Source organism: Herpailurus yagouaroundi, unplaced genomic scaffold, assembly GCF_014898765.1.
Source record: "Herpailurus yagouaroundi ecotype Mexico unplaced genomic scaffold, PumYag 162, whole genome shotgun sequence".
Taxonomy (NCBI): domain Eukaryota; kingdom Metazoa; phylum Chordata; class Mammalia; order Carnivora; family Felidae; genus Herpailurus; species Herpailurus yagouaroundi.
In genome coordinates, this window is record NW_024412403.1 from 67091499 (window position 1) to 67110197 (window position 18699).

Genomic DNA, 18699 nt, shown 5'->3' on the forward strand with positions numbered 1-18699 from the left:
TAGTTTGCACAGCCCACTGCCTGTGCCACGGGAGGGGCTCAACGAGGACCTAATTCTCTTTCTGCAGGAATGATAGGGTTCTGACTTCACAGAACTGACAGTATCTAGAAGTTTGAAAGCAAGATTGGCTCAGTAGAAGCAAGAGTTCTGATATGAATTCTCGGCGTCAAAGCCTCCACTGAAATAAATATCCATAGCCTAGTTGTCTTTTTTTTTTTTTTTTTTTGAGAAAGAGAGAGAGCAGAGAGGAAGAGAGAAAAAGAATCCCAAGCAGTCTGGACATTCAGCGTGGAATCCTACATGAGGCTTGATCTCAAGAAAATGAGATCATGACCTGAGCTGAAATCAAGAGTCAGACACTCAACTGACTGAGCCATCCAGGTGTCATTTAAAAAGGTGATCCTTAATCTCTGGAGAGTAAAAGAGGCAAGGAGAGTTCTGTAAGCCATGGACGTGCATGTGCACACCTACACCCACACCCCATGGGTTTTGGAGCTCTTCCAATAAATAGATGCCACTAGGATGATAATAATAGCTAACACTGTATTCTTAGGTGCTGAGCCACTCTTCTAACTGCTTTACATGTAATAAGTCATTCAATTCTCACAAGTAACCTATGGAGTAAATACCCTGTAGTATGCCCATTTTATAGATAAGGATACAGGCCCAGAGAGGTTAAGTAAGCTTCTCAAGATCACAGGGCTAGTAATGGTAGTGCTAGGATTTAAATTTGGGTAATCTAGCTCCAAGGTCTTAGCACTTAACCATTATGCTACACCTCCTCTCAAGGATAAACATAGTAACAGCCTGAGCCAACACACAGGTTGTACAAATACACACAATGCCTAGTAGATGTTAGTATGTAAGTTGAGAATTCTCTTGTTGAAGTCATTACAGAGTCAAAAACATTCTTTCTCAGTGCCTACTAGCGGCTGCTAAGAGGCACTTGATTGTGTTTCATGTTGACTATGTTTCATGAGTAGAGGAAACCTTTTCCAGTTTCCATTGGTTAGATAGACAGAGAGATGGCCATTATTCCCATTTTACAGATGAGGAAAATAAGCTCAGGGAGGTTAAGTTACTTGCACAAAGCCTCAAAGCTAGACAAGGGCAGAATTCAAACCCAGCCCATTACCCAAAGCCCTTGCTCTTAACTGAAGCTGCAAGTCAGAGACAGTAGGTGGCTTAAAAAAGGTAACATCATCAAGAAAGGGGTGGAGCAAGACTTTGAAGTCAAGGACTCTCATTATTTTATAACATCTTTCTTAATAATGAGAAGGTGTTGGGGCGCCTGGGTGGCGCAGTCGGTTAAGCGTCCGACTTCAGCCAGGTCACGATCTCGCGGTCCGTGAGTTCGAGCCCCGCATCAGGCTCTGGGCTGATGGCTCGGAGCCTGGAGCCTGTTTCCGATTCTGTGTCTCCCTCTCTCTCTGCCCCTCCCCCGTTCATGCTCTGTCTCTCTCTGTCCCCCCAAAAAATAAATAAACGTTGAAAAAAAAATTAAAAAAAAAAAATGAGAAGGTGCTTGTAACAGGGTCTGTGTAAAAGATAAAACTTGGAAACACCCAGATATGGCAAACAAGAGAAGAGAATGAAAGAACTCAGTGGAAGGTTTGAGTGACCTGAATATGGGAAACAAGAGAAAAGCATCGGCACTCCGTGAACAGACACAATTTCCACACAAAAAGCTGCCACCTTCTGGATAGGTTGGTTGAGTGGTCAAGGTAGACAGGCTGAAAATGGCACCAGCGACTCAAGTGGAGCCTCTCAAGTTCTGAGAAGGCATCCATCCCTATGCTGCATTTCAGGGTTTTCTGAACCAGCAGCAAGAGGTGAGGAAGGGAGTGAAAATTTCTGTGAAAGCCATAAATCTGGGTCCTAAAGTTGGCCAGGTCCTTTTGAGCTGCACAGGAGCTATGGTGATAGTGACTCCTTAAGAACAGGGACCTCCATGGTATTGCCTTTTAGTTCCACACTATTCTCAATAGCAGCATATGTGCAAAGGGATTGGGATAATGTCTGGAACTTCAGTAGATCAATAATTTATACTATCACCGAAGGGCAGAATGAAAGACTGTGCGGAAAAGACAAATTTTGCCTCAGACACAAAAATTTTAAGTCTTGAATGACATAAAAAGTAAAGACAAAGAGCCACTTTCCTTCTATCCATTCAAGCCAATATCCCATGACACACATATGTATAAATCTGAGCCTGCAACATGTCATGGTTTTTTGCCATGTGTCACACGACTTGTTTTGGCAACAGTTTAGCTGGTCAAAAATAGTGTCCAGGATTATTCAGGGAACATTTGAAGGGTCATAAATTTCAGACTTAATCCTGGGAATAGCTTATTGGTGATGGCTTCCAAATGAGCACATAAAAAGTCTGTGAAAGATTTCATTGAAATCCTCCAACCACAGCAGAAAATGCAGATTTATAGGATATATTTTGTACTCCAACTACCCAAAGAGCTTTCTATTAGCAAGTTACTGCCAGATGGCTGCTAATGCAGGAACTGTTATCTATGACAGCAGCAGCTCTTAGAGAGCCTTAGCAAGAACAACTGTTTACTCCATCAGAACAGCCAAGAAAATTCTCATTATCATATTCTTGTTGATGGCCAACATTAGAGGGTTTGGCTCACTTTAAGGTGTTGGAATTTGTCTAAAGAAGTTAAAAGCTTGGGCCAGGAATAAAGTGCTGTGTGTGTGTGTGTGTGTGTGTGTGTGTGTGTGTGTGTGTGTGATTTCATCTATTCGCTACCCTAGTCATACCACCCATTACCCCATGTTGTCTTTGTTTCACATAGTCCTGAACTCTGCCTTTTAATCACCTTAATTTTGTTTAAAGATATACCAGTGTTTGTCAGATTGGATAGACTTTTCCAGAAGTAGTGGCAAATATCTTTTATCTCACATGCAGACTAATTGCTAGTGGCTACCCAGAACATTGCTGAGGATTTTCAAACCTCCTCCAGACTCAGAAGGACAGAATCCTATGATTGATTAGCAATGTCTGTCATGGGGAAAGGAGGGGGTGGTGGTGATGTGTTTGCCATGCTTGTCCCATTACTGCATGCCGTTTATCTTGTAGTGTTACCTCATACTTATTTTTATTGCCTACAGTGTTTAGTAGGCTCACCACATACATTTGTTGATTGATTTTGATAGTTTCTCTGAAAGAAGGGATGCAGGGCTGATTTATCTTTAGGTGGTGGAATTATGGTTGATTTTATTGTTTGCTCTCATCTTTTCCATATTCTCTAAGCTTTTTATGAGCATATTATCTTTTCATATTTTATCAGAAAATAGCTCAACATTTTTATTTAAATAAAAGAACATATAATAGGATGGTAAATTCCTCCTGAAAAAAGGAAAGGGATCACAAGAATCCTCAAGATGGATTTTAAGATTTTGTTACACTTCTCTACAAATCTGTACACAGTTGTGAGAATAAGGCACAGAGTGGAGGGTATTCTGCTTTTTAAATTAAATCACAATCATTTGCCAGAGCTTTAAAAATTTTTGTAAACATAACTTTTAGTGGCACATATTGTTGTTAACTCTTAACTCTTCCCCTACTGTTGGATATGTAGTAAATTTTAAGTATTAGCCATCATAAATAATGTAATAGACATCTTATGTAGTCCCTTTGAAAGTAATTATGGCCAGGGCAAAGTGATCAAAAAGAGCTATTTGAGTTTCTTTCCTTGATTTAGTTTCTCAGTGTAGATTATATTGAGCCCTGGAATATCCATCTGCAAAATAGTCAAGTCAGCTCCCCTAAAGCTGATCCAAAGTCTGCTAAAATGGATTAATGTCAAAAAAGACTGTATTTAACTGTGTTTGCTATACGTCCTTATAGTTAACAAGAAAATCAATTTTCTGCTATAAACACTGCTAACTATAAGCTAAAATGCTTAAAATAATATCCAAATTGTAATCATCATATGGAGACGGTTAATTTACTTTTTCATTACTTATTAAAGGTTTATTGTTGAAACATAAATTAAAAGCTTGCCAAATGTTACTGGGCCAGACATGAAGATGATGCACTAATTAAGTGATGATCCCTGAGTGATAAAATGTAACTCTGATCGTATCTACTCCTCACTTTTTTCATTGTAACTGCTTCCACACACCAGGAGTTCACAGCCTCCTCTCTGCACCAACTTCCTCAGCCTTGATTGGGTCCTGGCTATATGGGTATACCCAGATGTAAGAGTTCATCAAACTCTATGTTAAAGATTTGTGCATTGTGCTAATGTAAAAATACTTTAAAAATCAAGGGAAGCCCTATGTTAATATAAAAAAGCAATAATTATCATTGTACAGATACTTGTTCATCATATAGTTATAATAATATTACAACGGCCACAGTTTAAGGCATCTGGCCCATCATTAGACTGTAATGAGGGCAGAGGCCATGTCTTGCACTTTATGCATGCCTCGGCCCTGTGTGTAGGGCATGCTCGGCCTGTGGGGATACTGCCTGATGGGCCCTGTGAAGAGAAGACCCATGCTGTCGATGACTCAACCCTAGAGAACCCCACCCCCCACGCCAAAGTTACAGGCACCAGAAGATGGCACCTTACAGAAAATTATGCATTTAACCTATAGGACATTAAAAACCTGGCTTTACAAAATGAATCCATCTAAGTGTAAGGTATTTTTCAACCCTACAATATCTGGTGTCATTATGTTAATTCTATTTGTGGCTGCTAGAAATGCTGTCTCCATGTCCGGTTATTTGAAGAGTAGGAAAACGAATACTGACATTTTCAATTCATGATATGCGACCACTGGTATTTACAGTTCATCCTTTACTTTCTCTATTCTCCTAGAAACACATCATTCTAACTCACTGACTTTGAAGACTTTATTTTCTTCTCTGGGACATTACATCCACTGCAGCCCATGCCCCCTGATCTCTACCTCACAGTTCCTCCCCAGTTAGCTCCTCTGAGCCTAGGAAGGGACTCGTGCTTTCCATCACCCAATCCAGGGACCTCTATGGGAAATGAATATGTCCTCCTTCTAAAGACGTTTTTGGTGGCCAGGGCCTCAGTTTGCAGGGTGCTTGCCCATCTGTTTGACTATTCAAGCAGAGTCTCTGCTATGTTTTAACAGTCTAATTTCCAATAGTGGTCTTTAGAATCACAGCAAGTAGTTTATTTGCCAATGAATAAGGAAACAAGATATTATTTTAGTGCTTAATGTGCAAGATGGATATTAAAATTGTAGTTCTGCTGCAGCTCCAAGAAGCAGTCAGAGGATGTGGGCCAGACTGTAGGCCTCCCTAAATCCACCATTAGGATAATTCTGAAGGATACAGAGGAGATCCCACATCAGCCAATAAAACCCCTGGTGGTTGATTAACTTGCATTTTGATAATAGGGTGTAAATGAGAAATCTGGCATCAGAGGGACAATGACCTAATAATCTTCTCACCCATCTGTGTAATTGTTATTATTTTTACTATTATCTTAAGTGATATACTCACAGTTCATGGGTCAAGTTTTTCCTTACTGAAATGAGCATTCTGATCTGTGAATGAGTCCCCCGTACATGTGACTTATCATGATGAATTTATAGACCTGCAATGCTGGCAATCAGAGTGCAAGCAGAGACAACCACCAAGGGAGAGTGGAAGTGTGCTTAGGTGCTCACCAAGGCTGTCTTTCAGGAGCAGGCAGTTGGGCCACAGGACTCCCTCCAGCCTGCCATGTTAGACTCAGATCCACCTATTCAGAGTCAAGGGCACATGCCCTAATGCCTGGATTGTCAAACTTTCCCAGTCTCCATCAACACCTCTCTGAACTGCTAGAATTCTCAGTGGGAGGGGGATAGGTGAGCAAGAATGAATGAGCCCACACAGCCCCCTCTCAACAGAACCTAAAAAAGGGGTAGCTGTGTAATTGTCAGTTGAAGCACTCCCTCAAGCTGCTTCGACCCATCCCTCCCATTCCTCATCCATACAGATGTTAATGTATAGTCTTCAACAGACTTGTGCCACACTCCCCACCATCCCCTCAAACAGAAATACAAAAGAGCACAGAAGTGAGGTCATGTGGATGGGGCAGAATTTTGTGGGAGGCTGCTAAAAGGAATGAGGGTATTAAGACAAGAAGAAAGTAAGAATGAGAGGAAGCAATAAAAAAAAAAAAAAAAAAAAAAGTGGTGCCAAGTAAGAGACCATGGAAGACATTCAAAATATAACACTTTCCTTAATAAGATTTGTTAATAGTTTCTTGAATCTAGCCAAACAGGATTTATAGACTGGCATTAATAATGATGACAACCACCTTTTCCCAAATCTGGGACACCTCTAGTTCTGGAGGTCTACTACTGCAAAGGCTTGGCTTTTTGTAGTATCAACATGATTTGTCAGGTAATCACATTTAAAAAAAAAATATATGTTGAGTTGAATAATTATACTTGTATTAAAGCAAAAAGCACCAAGAAACTAAGTTTATTTTCTAAATGTCATTTTTTAAAAATTCAACAATATTTGTACAATGTTAGCCCTAAAGTCTACTAAAGTGGATTCATGTCAACAAAGGCTGTAAATATCATTAATCTGCTATATGTTTGCTATATGTTGTGATAGCTAGCAAGGAAAAAAATTCTATTGCAAGCAGAATTACACAGTAAAATGCTTAAAATAATAAATAAATTGCTAGGCTTATTTTACCTTTTTATTAATAAAGGTATATTATTATTCAACACAGGTTAAAAACTTGCCATGTGTTACTCAGGCCAGACATCAAGAGATTGGATTGATTAAAAAATAATCCTTAAGAGTCTGGAGCCAAGAAATGCAAACTGGATCATACTTACTCCTCACTGCTCAGGTACCCTGAGTTCACAGCCTGCTTTCTGCACCAACTCTCAGTTTTCATGCCTCAGCACTTCTTGATTTTGGCTGGGAATTTGGTGGGAGTACTCTTTGCTCTTCCACCTCAAGCAGGAAATTGCTGCTGGGGGAGCTTCCTATGAGAGCAAAGCTTTGCCTTGCAATGCTCCTGAGGGGGAGGGGTGTAGCACAGGCTGCCTAGAATAGATCCTGGACCTTGGGCCACACAGCCTTCAGCCTTCAGTCTTGTGGTCTGGGAACCAAGAGCCTCATCATACCTCACATCTGCATTCCAGTTCACTGAATGATTTCACACACTAACTGGCAATTCTAAGCCTGGCCATAAAACCAACCAGGGATTCACTTCATCCATCATTGGGCTGCAGCTGCCTTTTGAGGGCCACAGCAGGGATGGAAGGGTGTTCCTTAACTAGGGTTAAATCAGCCAGTGAAGACAGATCCTCCCTCAAATTCAAACCCTGGAAGACAAAATGCAGGAGAAGCAGATCTGGTGTTCAAGATGGGCCCCCAAACATTGAGGGAACTGGATTTAGATCCTTCTTCAGAAATAACTAGCCATGTGACCTTGAGTAGGTTACCTAATCTCCTAAACCTGCTTCCTCCTCTATAAAATAGGGTTAACAACGCTGACCTTATTAAGGTTGGGGAAGATTTAAAAGAAATGATGCATGTAGCCCAATGTGTGCTGTGTAAGAGGCACACCAAACGTGAACTCCTTTTGTGGGATAGAGGTTAAGAACCTGGGGTATGATGCCAGACTATCTGGGTTCAAATCCCTATCCCTACCATCTAACAACTTAGGGCACTGGATAAATTATGTAACCTCTGACTCAGTTTTCCCATCATTAAAATGGGGTTTTATTATAACACAAAGTAGATATCCAGTAAACAGGAGCTTTTTTTTTTTTTTTTTTTGTTATTTCATTGTGAGTAAAAACAGCTTGGGTTTCCAGTGCAACCTAGAGTGAATTAAGTGAGAGTTTAATGTATGTGTATTTTTTTTTTTTTAATCATGAAGACCTTGCATACTTTTATGATTTTTTTCTGGGCAGACTCAAGTTATGATGCTAAGGGTGGGGCTAAACTGTAATATGAAGAAAAAAATCCAAAGAGGGAGAATAACCACCCACCAGGGAGCTATTTCTTTTGTAATGTACATTCCATTTCTTCTCCCTCATGCTTTTTAATTCCTTCCACATTTCCTGCCATAATTATCAAATGTTTGGTTTCTGACCTCACTGTTTGAGAGACTAGAGCCCAGGGAATTTGGAATTGTTTATTTTCTGTCCATAAACCTTTGAGTTAATGGAGGGGCTTGTGAGTGAAGGGTTTGTTGGTTTGTTTGTAGTGTCTCAGGAAGGTCACTGGAGTTGAAAGGAAAACATTACCAAAAAAGTGCTGAAATACTTTGACTGGAAACGCGGAGCCCCCAAAGAGCAGAGCAATGGATCTCTTACACTTGCGCAACGCTGGATTAAAGGAAAATTGAGACTTTTAAAGGCCGTTATATAGCCCTGGTATGAACACAAAATCCGAGAGGACTTTAAAAAGAAAGAAAAAAAAAATGCTGGTAATCATGAACTTACTTTATAAAAAAGATTAAAAAAAAAGGGGGGGGGGCTCTCCGCCCTAAAAGAAAAATCTCTGGAGATTCCCCCCGCCCCTTTCCCCAAGGAGTCAGCCTTGGAAGCAAAAAGCTCCCAACTATTCTCAATTTCCTTTTAAGTGAAGGAAAGAACTCAAAGGCGCCTTTTTGAACTCGTTTGCTGCTCTTGTCGCCGCCTCCGTCCCAATCCACCCAGCTCGTCCTCTCTCCCCCCTCCCCACTCTCCCTCCATATTAGCCGTGGTGGGGCTCCCGCTTACGGCCCAAACTACTTTTCCTGATTTGGAGGTTTAAGTTTCGTTAAGTTGCATTTCTGCTCGGAGCTCCCCCCTCACCCCACGCATGGAAACTCCCAGTCCCACCCCGGGAGAACATCCCCAGGACGCACTCCCCGCCTGCCAGGCGCGCACACCCAAGTGGCCCCGGATCCCGAGTTCGGACCTCCTCGGCCGCTCACCTACCTCGGCGTGGACCCAGGCGACCGCCACCAGCGCGAGCGCGAGCCAGCGTGTCCACATCTGCGGAAGAGAAAAGAGCGAGGCTGAAGGCGCCGGGCCCCGCGCCCACCCCGGAAACTTCTCCGGGTCCCGCAGACTCGCCCCCCTCCGCCCGTCCACCCTCGGGCGCCCGGAGGGGTCGGGCCACCGCGCCCCGCGCCGCGCGCCCAGCTCTCACCATGGTCTGGTCCCGGTCTCCGAAGGGCGCGGGGTAGGGCGGCTGCAGCGAGCTCTAAGGGAAGGTGGGAGCTCCGCCGATCGGCAGCCTCGGAGGAAATCCGACCTGCGCTCGCCGCCCCTTAAGACCCCTCCTTCCCCGACTGCCTGCCCCCCAGCTCCTCCCCATTCTCCTCCCCTTCTGCAGCAGCTGCCCCCGCGGCTCGCGGCTCCCGGCTCCGCTCCGTCCTCCCCGCCCCTCGCTCTGGGGAGCCCGCGTGCGTCCCGGCGCCACCCGAACCCCTCTCCCTCTGGCCCCCAGGACGTGGGGGCAGAGGCAGAGAGGGGGCGTCCGGGGGGGAAGCTGTAACAAAGGCGGAGAGGGGTGGGGGGCCGAAACCCCACCCCCGGGAGGGGCTGTAGGCTTGCGGCAGCTCTGGCGGGCCGTGGGCGCGGGCTGCGGCGGTGGCCAGGTGGGCGGTGCTGCGGAAGGCTCACGGCCGGTTCCAGGGCGGGAACCTGGAGGAAAAGGCGCCCTGCGGCCTGGGGAGCCGGAGCCGTCCCCCTCCCCCCGCCCCACGACTGATGGAGAGAGAGCCAGAGGTGCGGAGGGACCCTTACGGGCCCGGGGACCAGGGACTCGCGGCAGGCAGAGAGAGTGCGAGGAAGTGGGCGCAGGGCCCAGAACACGGTCAGCCTGGGGAAGGCTGCTTTGGGTTCAACGGTGGATTTCCTGGGGGAGAGGTGGCAGCCGCCCTGCTCTGCTAAAAAGATCCTTAATCCAGCGTTTGCCAGCAGCCTCATCCCGTCCTCCCCTCTGGTCCAGGAGCGGTGTCCCCCTCCTCTTTTCCGCCCCCCTCCCCTTGCTCCCACACCTGTGCCCTTGTTCCCAGCCCTGTCATCCCAAGTCCCCTCCCTGTTCATACTTCCCATCTCCACCAACTTCTTCCGAAGGGCCTTCAAATGTACACTGCCTCCTTGAAGGTGTTGACTCCCCAAACTCCTAGCTGCGGCCCCTTTCCTACCTTGTGTCTGGTGTCCCTGGTGCTGAGAAGCAAATCCACTCGACGCCTCAGCTTTAACGTGCCCAAGGCTGAGCCCCACTTCCTGTCAGCTCCCAGGCCTGCTCATCTATCTGTTTCAGAGCAGCGCCATCCAAACGTTTCCCCTCTTCCCAGACCCCGGTTTCCCCGAGATCTGGCAGTTTTCCCTTTGAGATCTCACGTGCATCTCTTTACTGCCACTCACATTGCCACTTCCCTAGGCCAGACCTCCTCTTCCCTCTCTGGGGAAATCTGGAAACCACCTCTGGTTGCTTTCCAGCTCCAGGCTCTCCTCCCCTAGTCTCCACTGCAATGCATTGCCATATTTTCACTACCCGATTTAAACTCTGTCCTCCTTAGGCTCTTCCCCTCCTCAGAAACTCTCAGCGCTCTTCACCCACATCGCATCCAAGCTCTCTCCCTTCCATGTAGGTCTTTCATTAGTGGGACCAACCTATTTATGTAACCTTACTTCAACCGCTTCTTATACTCCCTTTGCTGGAATCAGGCCAGTATTCTCATTGTCCTCTGAACTTTTCATATTCTTTCTTCTACCATGGCTTGTTGAGAGCCTACTGTTGTGGTTTTAGGGGGTTTCAGATAACACCCATATTCCCCATACAGGTTCACAATCCATTGAGGTAGCCACTGGAGTCAGACTGAAGGGAGCAAAATATCAACTTTGTCCCGGGCAGGCACTAGAATGGTGGCCATGCCTTTCGATCTGCCAGGACAATGGACCTGCATGTCCTTCACCCCAGAATTAAATAAAATCTGTTAAATGGCTCTCTTAGTACCTGGCAGTCATAAGCAGAATTGGACAATTTGCTTGTGTAACCTTGGGAAGCCAGACCTGTCCCCCACACCCCCTTAATGATTGATGGAGGGCCAGACATGCAGAGAGTCCCCTCTTGTGAAAAACTGCTTTCGTAAAATTGACTGCAGTTTTATAGTTTCTGGAAAAGCAGAAAACACATGATTTCTAGGACAGGCCAGCTCCCCCAACTTGAGGGGTCACGGCGACACATATACCATTCCTCTTTGAAGCTCACCAGTCAGATAACTCATTCCTGCTTCCTTGGTATGGAAATAGGAGATGTAGGGAATAGATGTCTCCCCACCCTCTGTCCTGGTCTCTGTGCTAGGATTGAAGGGAACTGCAGCATAAAAGGTTTTGGCCCTCTAATAACTCACAATACTTTTTATCCTTGCACAGGCACTGCATCCCCTCAGAATCTGGCATGATCTCCTTTCCTCTCGAATCCTTGTGTCTTTTCAAAGTCAAAGTCTGTCTCTCTCTCCCCAGGACCCAAGTGAAGTTTCTTTGTTTCTTTAGCACCATTTCGTACAATAATTTGGCATAGGGGAGAGCATATGAGGTTTGAGGTCTAACAAACCTGGCTTTCTACGCGATGACTACCACTTACTAGCTGTGTGACCTCAAATACTTAAGCTCTCGGAATCTAGGAATCGAGGTTTCCTTCTCTGACAGATAGCAACGCACATGCGGTGTGTTATAGAAAGTGCCTGGCAGGTAGTAGACCTCTACAGATGGTAGCCATTATTATTTTATTGATCTGCTTTGTATCTGAGCTGCGGTTGGTACTGTATACTAGGTACCACTGAGCCATTCAACATGTCTCATTTAATTATCACAACAAACTGAAAGGTATTTTTTATTGCTTCCATTTTCCAAGTAAGGAAACTGAAGCACAGGAACATTTGTTTATTTTTCCAAGGTTAAAAGTTGGTTATATAGCCTTACAACTTGGCATTTTATTGCATACTGTTATACGATGTTTAACACTTGTTCATGTGGTTATTGTTCTTGATTCTCCAGCTAGATTTTAAGATGCTTAGGGCATAAACAGTTTTTTTTTTTCCATATCTTTATTCTCTCCACGTTTGGGGCACAATCGATGGATTTGATTGTATCAAAATTACAAATTCCTGTTCAATCAACAGCACTATAGAAAAAATGAAAGATTAGAGATATTCAATATCTAAAACTGACATGGAACTCATAACTGAAATGTACATATACATTACATATTCATATTCATATACATACACAAATACATATACAAATACATATACAAATACATATACATATACATATACATATACATATACATATACATATACATATACATTCACATACATACACACTCGTGCAAATCAGTAAGGAAAAGATTGGAAACTCAGTTTGAAATGGGCAGAGGTTATGAACAGGCAGTTCCCAAACCAGGAATCTCAAATAGCCAACAAGTAGAAAAAAGATGCTCAAAATCACTGGTATTATTTAAACTGCACAACAATCCGATGAAATCAATATTATTTTATTACCTCATTTCACAGGTAAGGAAATTGAGACAAAGACGGTTTAAGTAATTCGTCTAAGTTATACATTAAGTGATAGATGTTACTTTACAATCATCACAGAGGCAAAAATTAGAAAGTAGAACAATGCTAAATGTTAGCATGTGGGTAGTGCAGTCTTTCTGGTGTATTGTTGTGATTAAGAGCATGGGTTTCGAAGCCACATTGTCTTGGTTCAAATGTACATTGGTAGTAAATCTTGGCTTTACTACTTACTGTGTAACCCCGGGCAAGTTATGTACTCTCTCTGCATCTCAGTTTCCCCATTTGTAAAATGGGGATAATAATGGTACTGATTCCATAGGGTAATTGTACAGATTAAATGTGTTAATATGTTTTAAATTACTTATAATTGTGCCTCATACCTAAGCGTATAAGTATTGTGTGCTACTAAGGGAGTAATTCAATAGAAGGTCCTTGCAGGTACTGATGATAATTCTGTGCTACAATACATGGTTAATGTAACTCTCTACAATAAACAAACAAACAAAAACCAAAATAGTAACAACAAAACAAACTGTATGAAGAAGTTGACAATTATATCAGTGAGGAATTTTTTTGGTTGCCTGTAATAGAGAAGCTAACTTAAATAAAAGACTTATGCAACTACATGGAATTTATTGGCCATATAGCTGAGAGATCCAGGGGTAGGTTAAGCTTCAGGAAGGATTTCATCCAGGAGCTTAAATAAGGTCATTAAGGATCCAATATCTTGCCATTTCTCTCTTTTACCTTAAAACAATCTTGGGGCGCCTGGGTGGCGCAGTCGGTTAAGCGTCCGACTTCAGCCAGGTCACGATCTCGCGGTCCATGAGTTCGAGCCCCGCGTCAGGCTCTGGGCTGATGGCTCGGAGCCTGGAGCCTGTTTCCGATTCTGTGTCTCCCTCTCTCTCTGCCCTTCCCCCGTTCATGCTCTGTCTCTGTCTGTCCCATAAATAAATAAAAACGTTGAGAAAAAAAAATTAAAAAAAAAAAAAACAATCTTATTCCATCCCTGGGTTTCACAGAGTGGCTCCTTGGAGTTCCTGTCTATGCTCTGAGGGTGGTAAACTGGCTATAGAGCTGGCCTCGTCATACCCTTGGATCTCACCATCTGGATGAAGGAGAAAGCCTCTTTTGGGAGCTGCTACAAAAGTCCTAGAATCCATGCTTTTTAAAGTGTAGTTCAGTTTCTTGATATCCTCATGCTGATCACTGTGACTGGGAGGCTGGGCTGGGCTGGTAGGCTTAAGCCAACGAGGACTGACCCAAAAGAAAATCAGGCTAATGTCAGGAAAAGAAGGAATTGAATGCTGGAACTAGCCAAATAATGTCCACCGCAGCAACAAATCACCAACCCACATTATGAAACCAGTACTCTCCTAAGTGGGGTGTAGGGTCCCCAGAGGGCATGAGAAAAGAATACTAGAACTTCTATTTTTACTTATTTCTAATCCAAAAATAGAAATTGACTTTGCAAACAAATAGATAGACTCTGGCACCCATATTTAATCCATATGTCAGACAGTCATGAGTTATACTCCACTGCCAAGTGCCATGAGGAGAGTGGGCGTTCTCCTACACAAAGGGACTGACAGCAGCTAGTTCCTTTTAACATATTGTAATACACTGCAGTGTGCCCACTTAAATGGATTTACATATTATACTATTCAGTTTTAATTAAACTAGATTAAAAACATTTTGGCTTTGCAACCACAAATTGAGGATAAAGCTTTTTCCTATTAATAAGGAAAGGGCAGAGCTGACATGTTTGCTACATATGAGAAGAGCTGTCTTCCACATAAACAAGGTAAAAACAATAACCTGATCAAATCTGACAATCAGTCAGTCAACAAACTCAGAAGTAAAAATAAGGCTATTTGAAATATGGATTCACATTCATTATTACTGGTAATAACTTCATACTAAGTATGCTTTGAGATATCTGTTAAAAATACTTAGGAGATGCCTGGTGGCTCAGTCATTTAAGCATCTGACTTCAGCTCAGATCATGGTCTCATGGTTCATGAGTTCGAGCCCCATGTCAGGCTCTGTGCTGACAGCCTGGAGCCTGCTTTGGATTCTGTGTCTCCCTCTCTCTCTGCCCCTCCCGCGTTCATACTCTGTCTCTCTCTTTCTCTCAAAAATAAATAAATATTAAAAAAAATTTTTTTAAAAACTTAAGATTGACAAGAACTTCAGAAACTATCCAGAATATAAAGACAAATATGTACCTTTTTGTTTCTGGTGATATCTGAAGATATGCAATACTCAATTCAATCCTTTAGAAAATTTCCCTCTATTTTTCACAAATAAGTAAATAAACCACTGGAACTCTTTGTGGGAAGATTTTTGAACAGACTGGAAATCTTGGTTGAAATTTTTAATTTATTTATGTATTTCTTTTTTTAATGTATATTTATTTATTTTGAGGGAAAGAGAACGTGGGCACTCATGAGCATGGTGGGAGGGCAGAGAGAGGGAGAGAAAGGATTCCAAGGAGGCTCCTGAGAGAGGTGGAGCCGGATGCGGATCTTCATCCCACTAACCATGAGATCACGACCTGAACACAAACTGAGTTGGACACTTCACAGACTGAGCTACCCAGGCACCCCTGTTGAAGTTGTTAAACTGTGCATATATGAGAGTTTTTATGGATGCGCATCTTTACTGTTTTAGACAACAAATTCACCTAATGATAAAACATTTCTGAATATCCAATTTCAGAATATTTTCTCCATAGCACAAGTTTATTTTTAAAAAACAATTACTGGGGTCCTGGGTGGCTCAGTCAGTTCAGCATCAGACTCTTGATTTCAGCTCAGGTCATGATCTCATGGTTCATGAGATTGAGACCCATGTGGGGCTCTGTGCTGACAGTGCAGAGCCTGCTTGGGATTCTCTTTCTCCTTCTCTCTGTCCCTTCCCTGCTTGTTCTCTCTCTCTCTCTCTCTGTCTCTCTCTTTCTCTCAAAATAAATAGACACTTAAAACAAAAGCAATTACATTCTCACTCATTATTAGCATCACAAAATTTCCTTGAAGTGGTAGATTGTGTATGGATTAAAAAAAATCGAATAGCTAGCATTCTGCTTATCACACAAAAAGACAACAAATTTGGAAGTGCTGTTTTATGTCAAAGATTTGTTTTCAAGTTCAACATTTACCGTGTCTGTTCCAAGATAGTCTGTGAGCTTCAGTGTGGTCCAAAATATTTTTTTCATATCCCATATCATTTCACTTCCCATATCATTTCTAAGTATTACATATAATCTGCTATATGTTATAAACATATAGCATATAAATATAATTTATAAAATTAACCACATCAGGATCTTCCTGTAGCATGCTTTACAGCTCTGGTCCAGGACTGTGTTGCAGTAGCTCAGTTGTGAATGGTGCAGCAAAGGATTTCATGTGTGAGCATAGCAGTGAAACTTTACCTGAATGCTTCTGTGCATTCAAAGAAGCCATTCCTCTGCACCTTCACTCACACAGTTCTTGCAGAAAATACTTTCACTCAAGAAGACATTTATTATTTAGAATGTATCTTTTCTAGTAGCGCTTTCTTTAGTTGCTCACAACAAATCAGTTCTTGGTTTCTTTCATTATTGAAGCAGAATGTAGCCAATATGAGACGATGAGAAACATTTGAAACATCTATATTTTCATTCTCTCTTTGGCAAATCTGCATGAAGTAATTTGCTGGAATACTTGTTTTTCCTGTTGATCTGTACATATATATGGATTTATTTATTGGATTTTTTGCTAATTCCAATGGTGTACACTGACCAAAGAGTGCATTTGTCTCATACTGTTTTCTATGGACTATTTTTTTTTTTTTAACTTGAGAGAGAGAGATCATGAGTGGGGGAGAGGGGCAGAGAAGGAGAGAGAATCCTAAGCAGACTCCACATACTGATCATGGAGCCTGAAATGGGGCTTGATCCCACAACCTAAGGATCATGACCTGAGCCGAAATCAATAGTCAGATGCTCAATGGACGGAGCCACCCGAGTGCCCTGCCATGTACCATTTCTACTATTCCTGATTAGAACGAGAAGATAATTGTTTTCCCTAAAGGCATGTCTTTTGCCATTAAGTCAGAAACTTACAAGAAAGTCTTACACATTTGATATTAAATTTTGACAACATTTCTATGTATATTTGGAGTGTATTGGTGAGCTAGGACTGCTACAACCAAATACCACAGACTGCTTGGCTACCAACAGCAATTTATTTTCAGGCAGCTCTGGAGGCTGGAAGTCCAAGATCAAGGTGCTGGCAAGGTTGGCTTCTAGAGAAATCCCTCTCCTTGGCTTGCAGATGACTACCTCCTCATGGTGTTGTCACATGGCCTTTTCTCTGTGTGCATCCATCTCTGGTACCTCTTCCTCTTCTCATAGGGACACCAGTCCTATGGGATTAGGACTAATGTCTGACCTCATTTAGCCTTAATTACTTCCTTAAAGGCCCTATTTCCAAATACAGCCATATTGGGGGTTACGGCTTCAACATACAACTTTTGAGGAATCGCAATTCAATCTATTAGAGAGTGTTAACTTTGTCACCTCTGACAGTTATTTGTTTATTTATTTATGTATGTATTTATTTATTTCATGGGGGAGGGGCAGAGAGAGGTGGAGAGAATCTTAAGCAGGCTCCAAGCAGAGCCCAATGTGGGGCTTGATCTCACGACCCTGAAATCATGACCTGAGCTGAAATCAAGAGTCAGATGCTCAACCAACTGAGCCACACAGGTGCCCCACCTCTGACAGACATAAAATCAAATACCAAAATAAACTTGACTTAGACCTTCAATTAGATCTGTCTCTAATTTGCTTAATGTTAAGCAAATATTTCTAAATGAAATGAAAACATCAGTGTCACTAAATATTTTTTTCCAGTGAGAGCAAAAGGGTTTTTGAACATTAATAAGCAAAATGAACTGTTCTTTCAATGTTGATTATTTTATCTTGAACTCATTTTGTTATTTTATATTTTGTGTATGTTTTTTGTTATTGTGGAGTTATATGACCATAAATTTGCATAACATTGCTACAGAAAACCAAATCTCACACTTAGGCCAAAAGAACAATTCTAGAATTGAGTCCAATATTTATTATTTTTAGTCACATGCATTGTGACACTAATCAAATTCACTGTGACATTTTGTTTACTTATTGAGAACAACTGTGACAAGATGCTTTTATCAGCAACTTAGGGAAATAAAGTATTCATTAAATATTTATGTGTTTATTGACATATACAGAGCAAAGAGTAATTTAAATGCGTGTCTATTCCACCCTGTCTACAGGTGCTAGATCTGCACAATCTCCTTCAAGTTAATTTCTGAAAACTCCATAATTGATGCTATAAGATTTCATATTTTATTCACAAAACCATGATGTATGATAATCAGTCTACTTGTCATGATCTTGGCAGGCCTATTAATTTGGCTAAACACAAAAATTTTATATAGTGAAATCGTCATGATATTCAGCACACATCTCTTCCTTTTGCAGCCAGCATGTTTTCACTCCACGTCAGGTACCCATACAGTGTCTCTGTAGAGTACCACTTCTCTTCCCCTCTTACCTTCCCACTTACCTTCCACCTGAGAGGTAAAGCAATGATGGAGAATAAACCAGTCAGTGCATTTCATTCCCTTGATCACAGTTTAGGAGTAGGTATCTGACAGAAGTTATGCCAAATCTCATACTTAGTCCCAAAAGAAACTTCTAGAATTGAGTACAGTAGTTATTATTGGAATTCAGATTTATTGTGACATTAATCAAATTCATGCGATGTTTTGTTTAATCATTGAGAACACCTGTGACAAGATGTTTTCATTAGCAACTTGGGGAAATAAAGTGTTTATTAAGTATTTATGTGTTTATTGACATATGAGCCAATGAGATCCAATTCCAAGATTTTTGTTCTACTAACACTCTCTTCCACTGGCCCAAGCATAAGGCAATGTGAGTCTGAAGCTGCAGGAGGCCACCTCCTGGAGCCTGAGATACTGCCAACCCGAAAGTGGCAGAACCTAGAGATGGGGCCCAATAATATCATTGGGGCCTCAAATTGAGCCAAACCTGATTAGTCCCAGACTTTAAAAAAAAAAAAAAAATATATATATATATATATATATATATTTTTTT

At 42.1% G+C, this 18699-nt stretch overlaps 1 protein-coding gene and 1 long non-coding RNA gene across 2 annotated transcripts in view; one reads left to right on the forward strand and one right to left on the reverse strand.

The window, feature by feature from the left end:
* The window catches only part of FSTL1 (follistatin like 1), a 54358-nt gene extending 45070 nt beyond the window's left edge, over window positions 1-9288 (reverse strand). The window contains exons 1-2 of the mRNA XM_040484613.1: window positions 9158-9288; window positions 8944-9000 (exon numbers count right to left, since the gene is read on the reverse strand). Coding sequence (XP_040340547.1) covers window positions 8944-9000; window positions 9158-9160 — 60 coding nt within the window. The 5' untranslated portion in view covers window positions 9161-9288. The remainder of the gene's footprint in view (window positions 1-8943; window positions 9001-9157) is intronic.
* Window positions 1168-1579, forward strand: LOC121036292 (uncharacterized). The gene is made up of 2 exons (XR_005793303.1): window positions 1168-1279; window positions 1522-1579. It is a non-coding gene; the product is annotated as an uncharacterized LOC121036292 (long non-coding RNA).
* Window positions 9289-18699: the final 9411 nt, after the last annotated feature.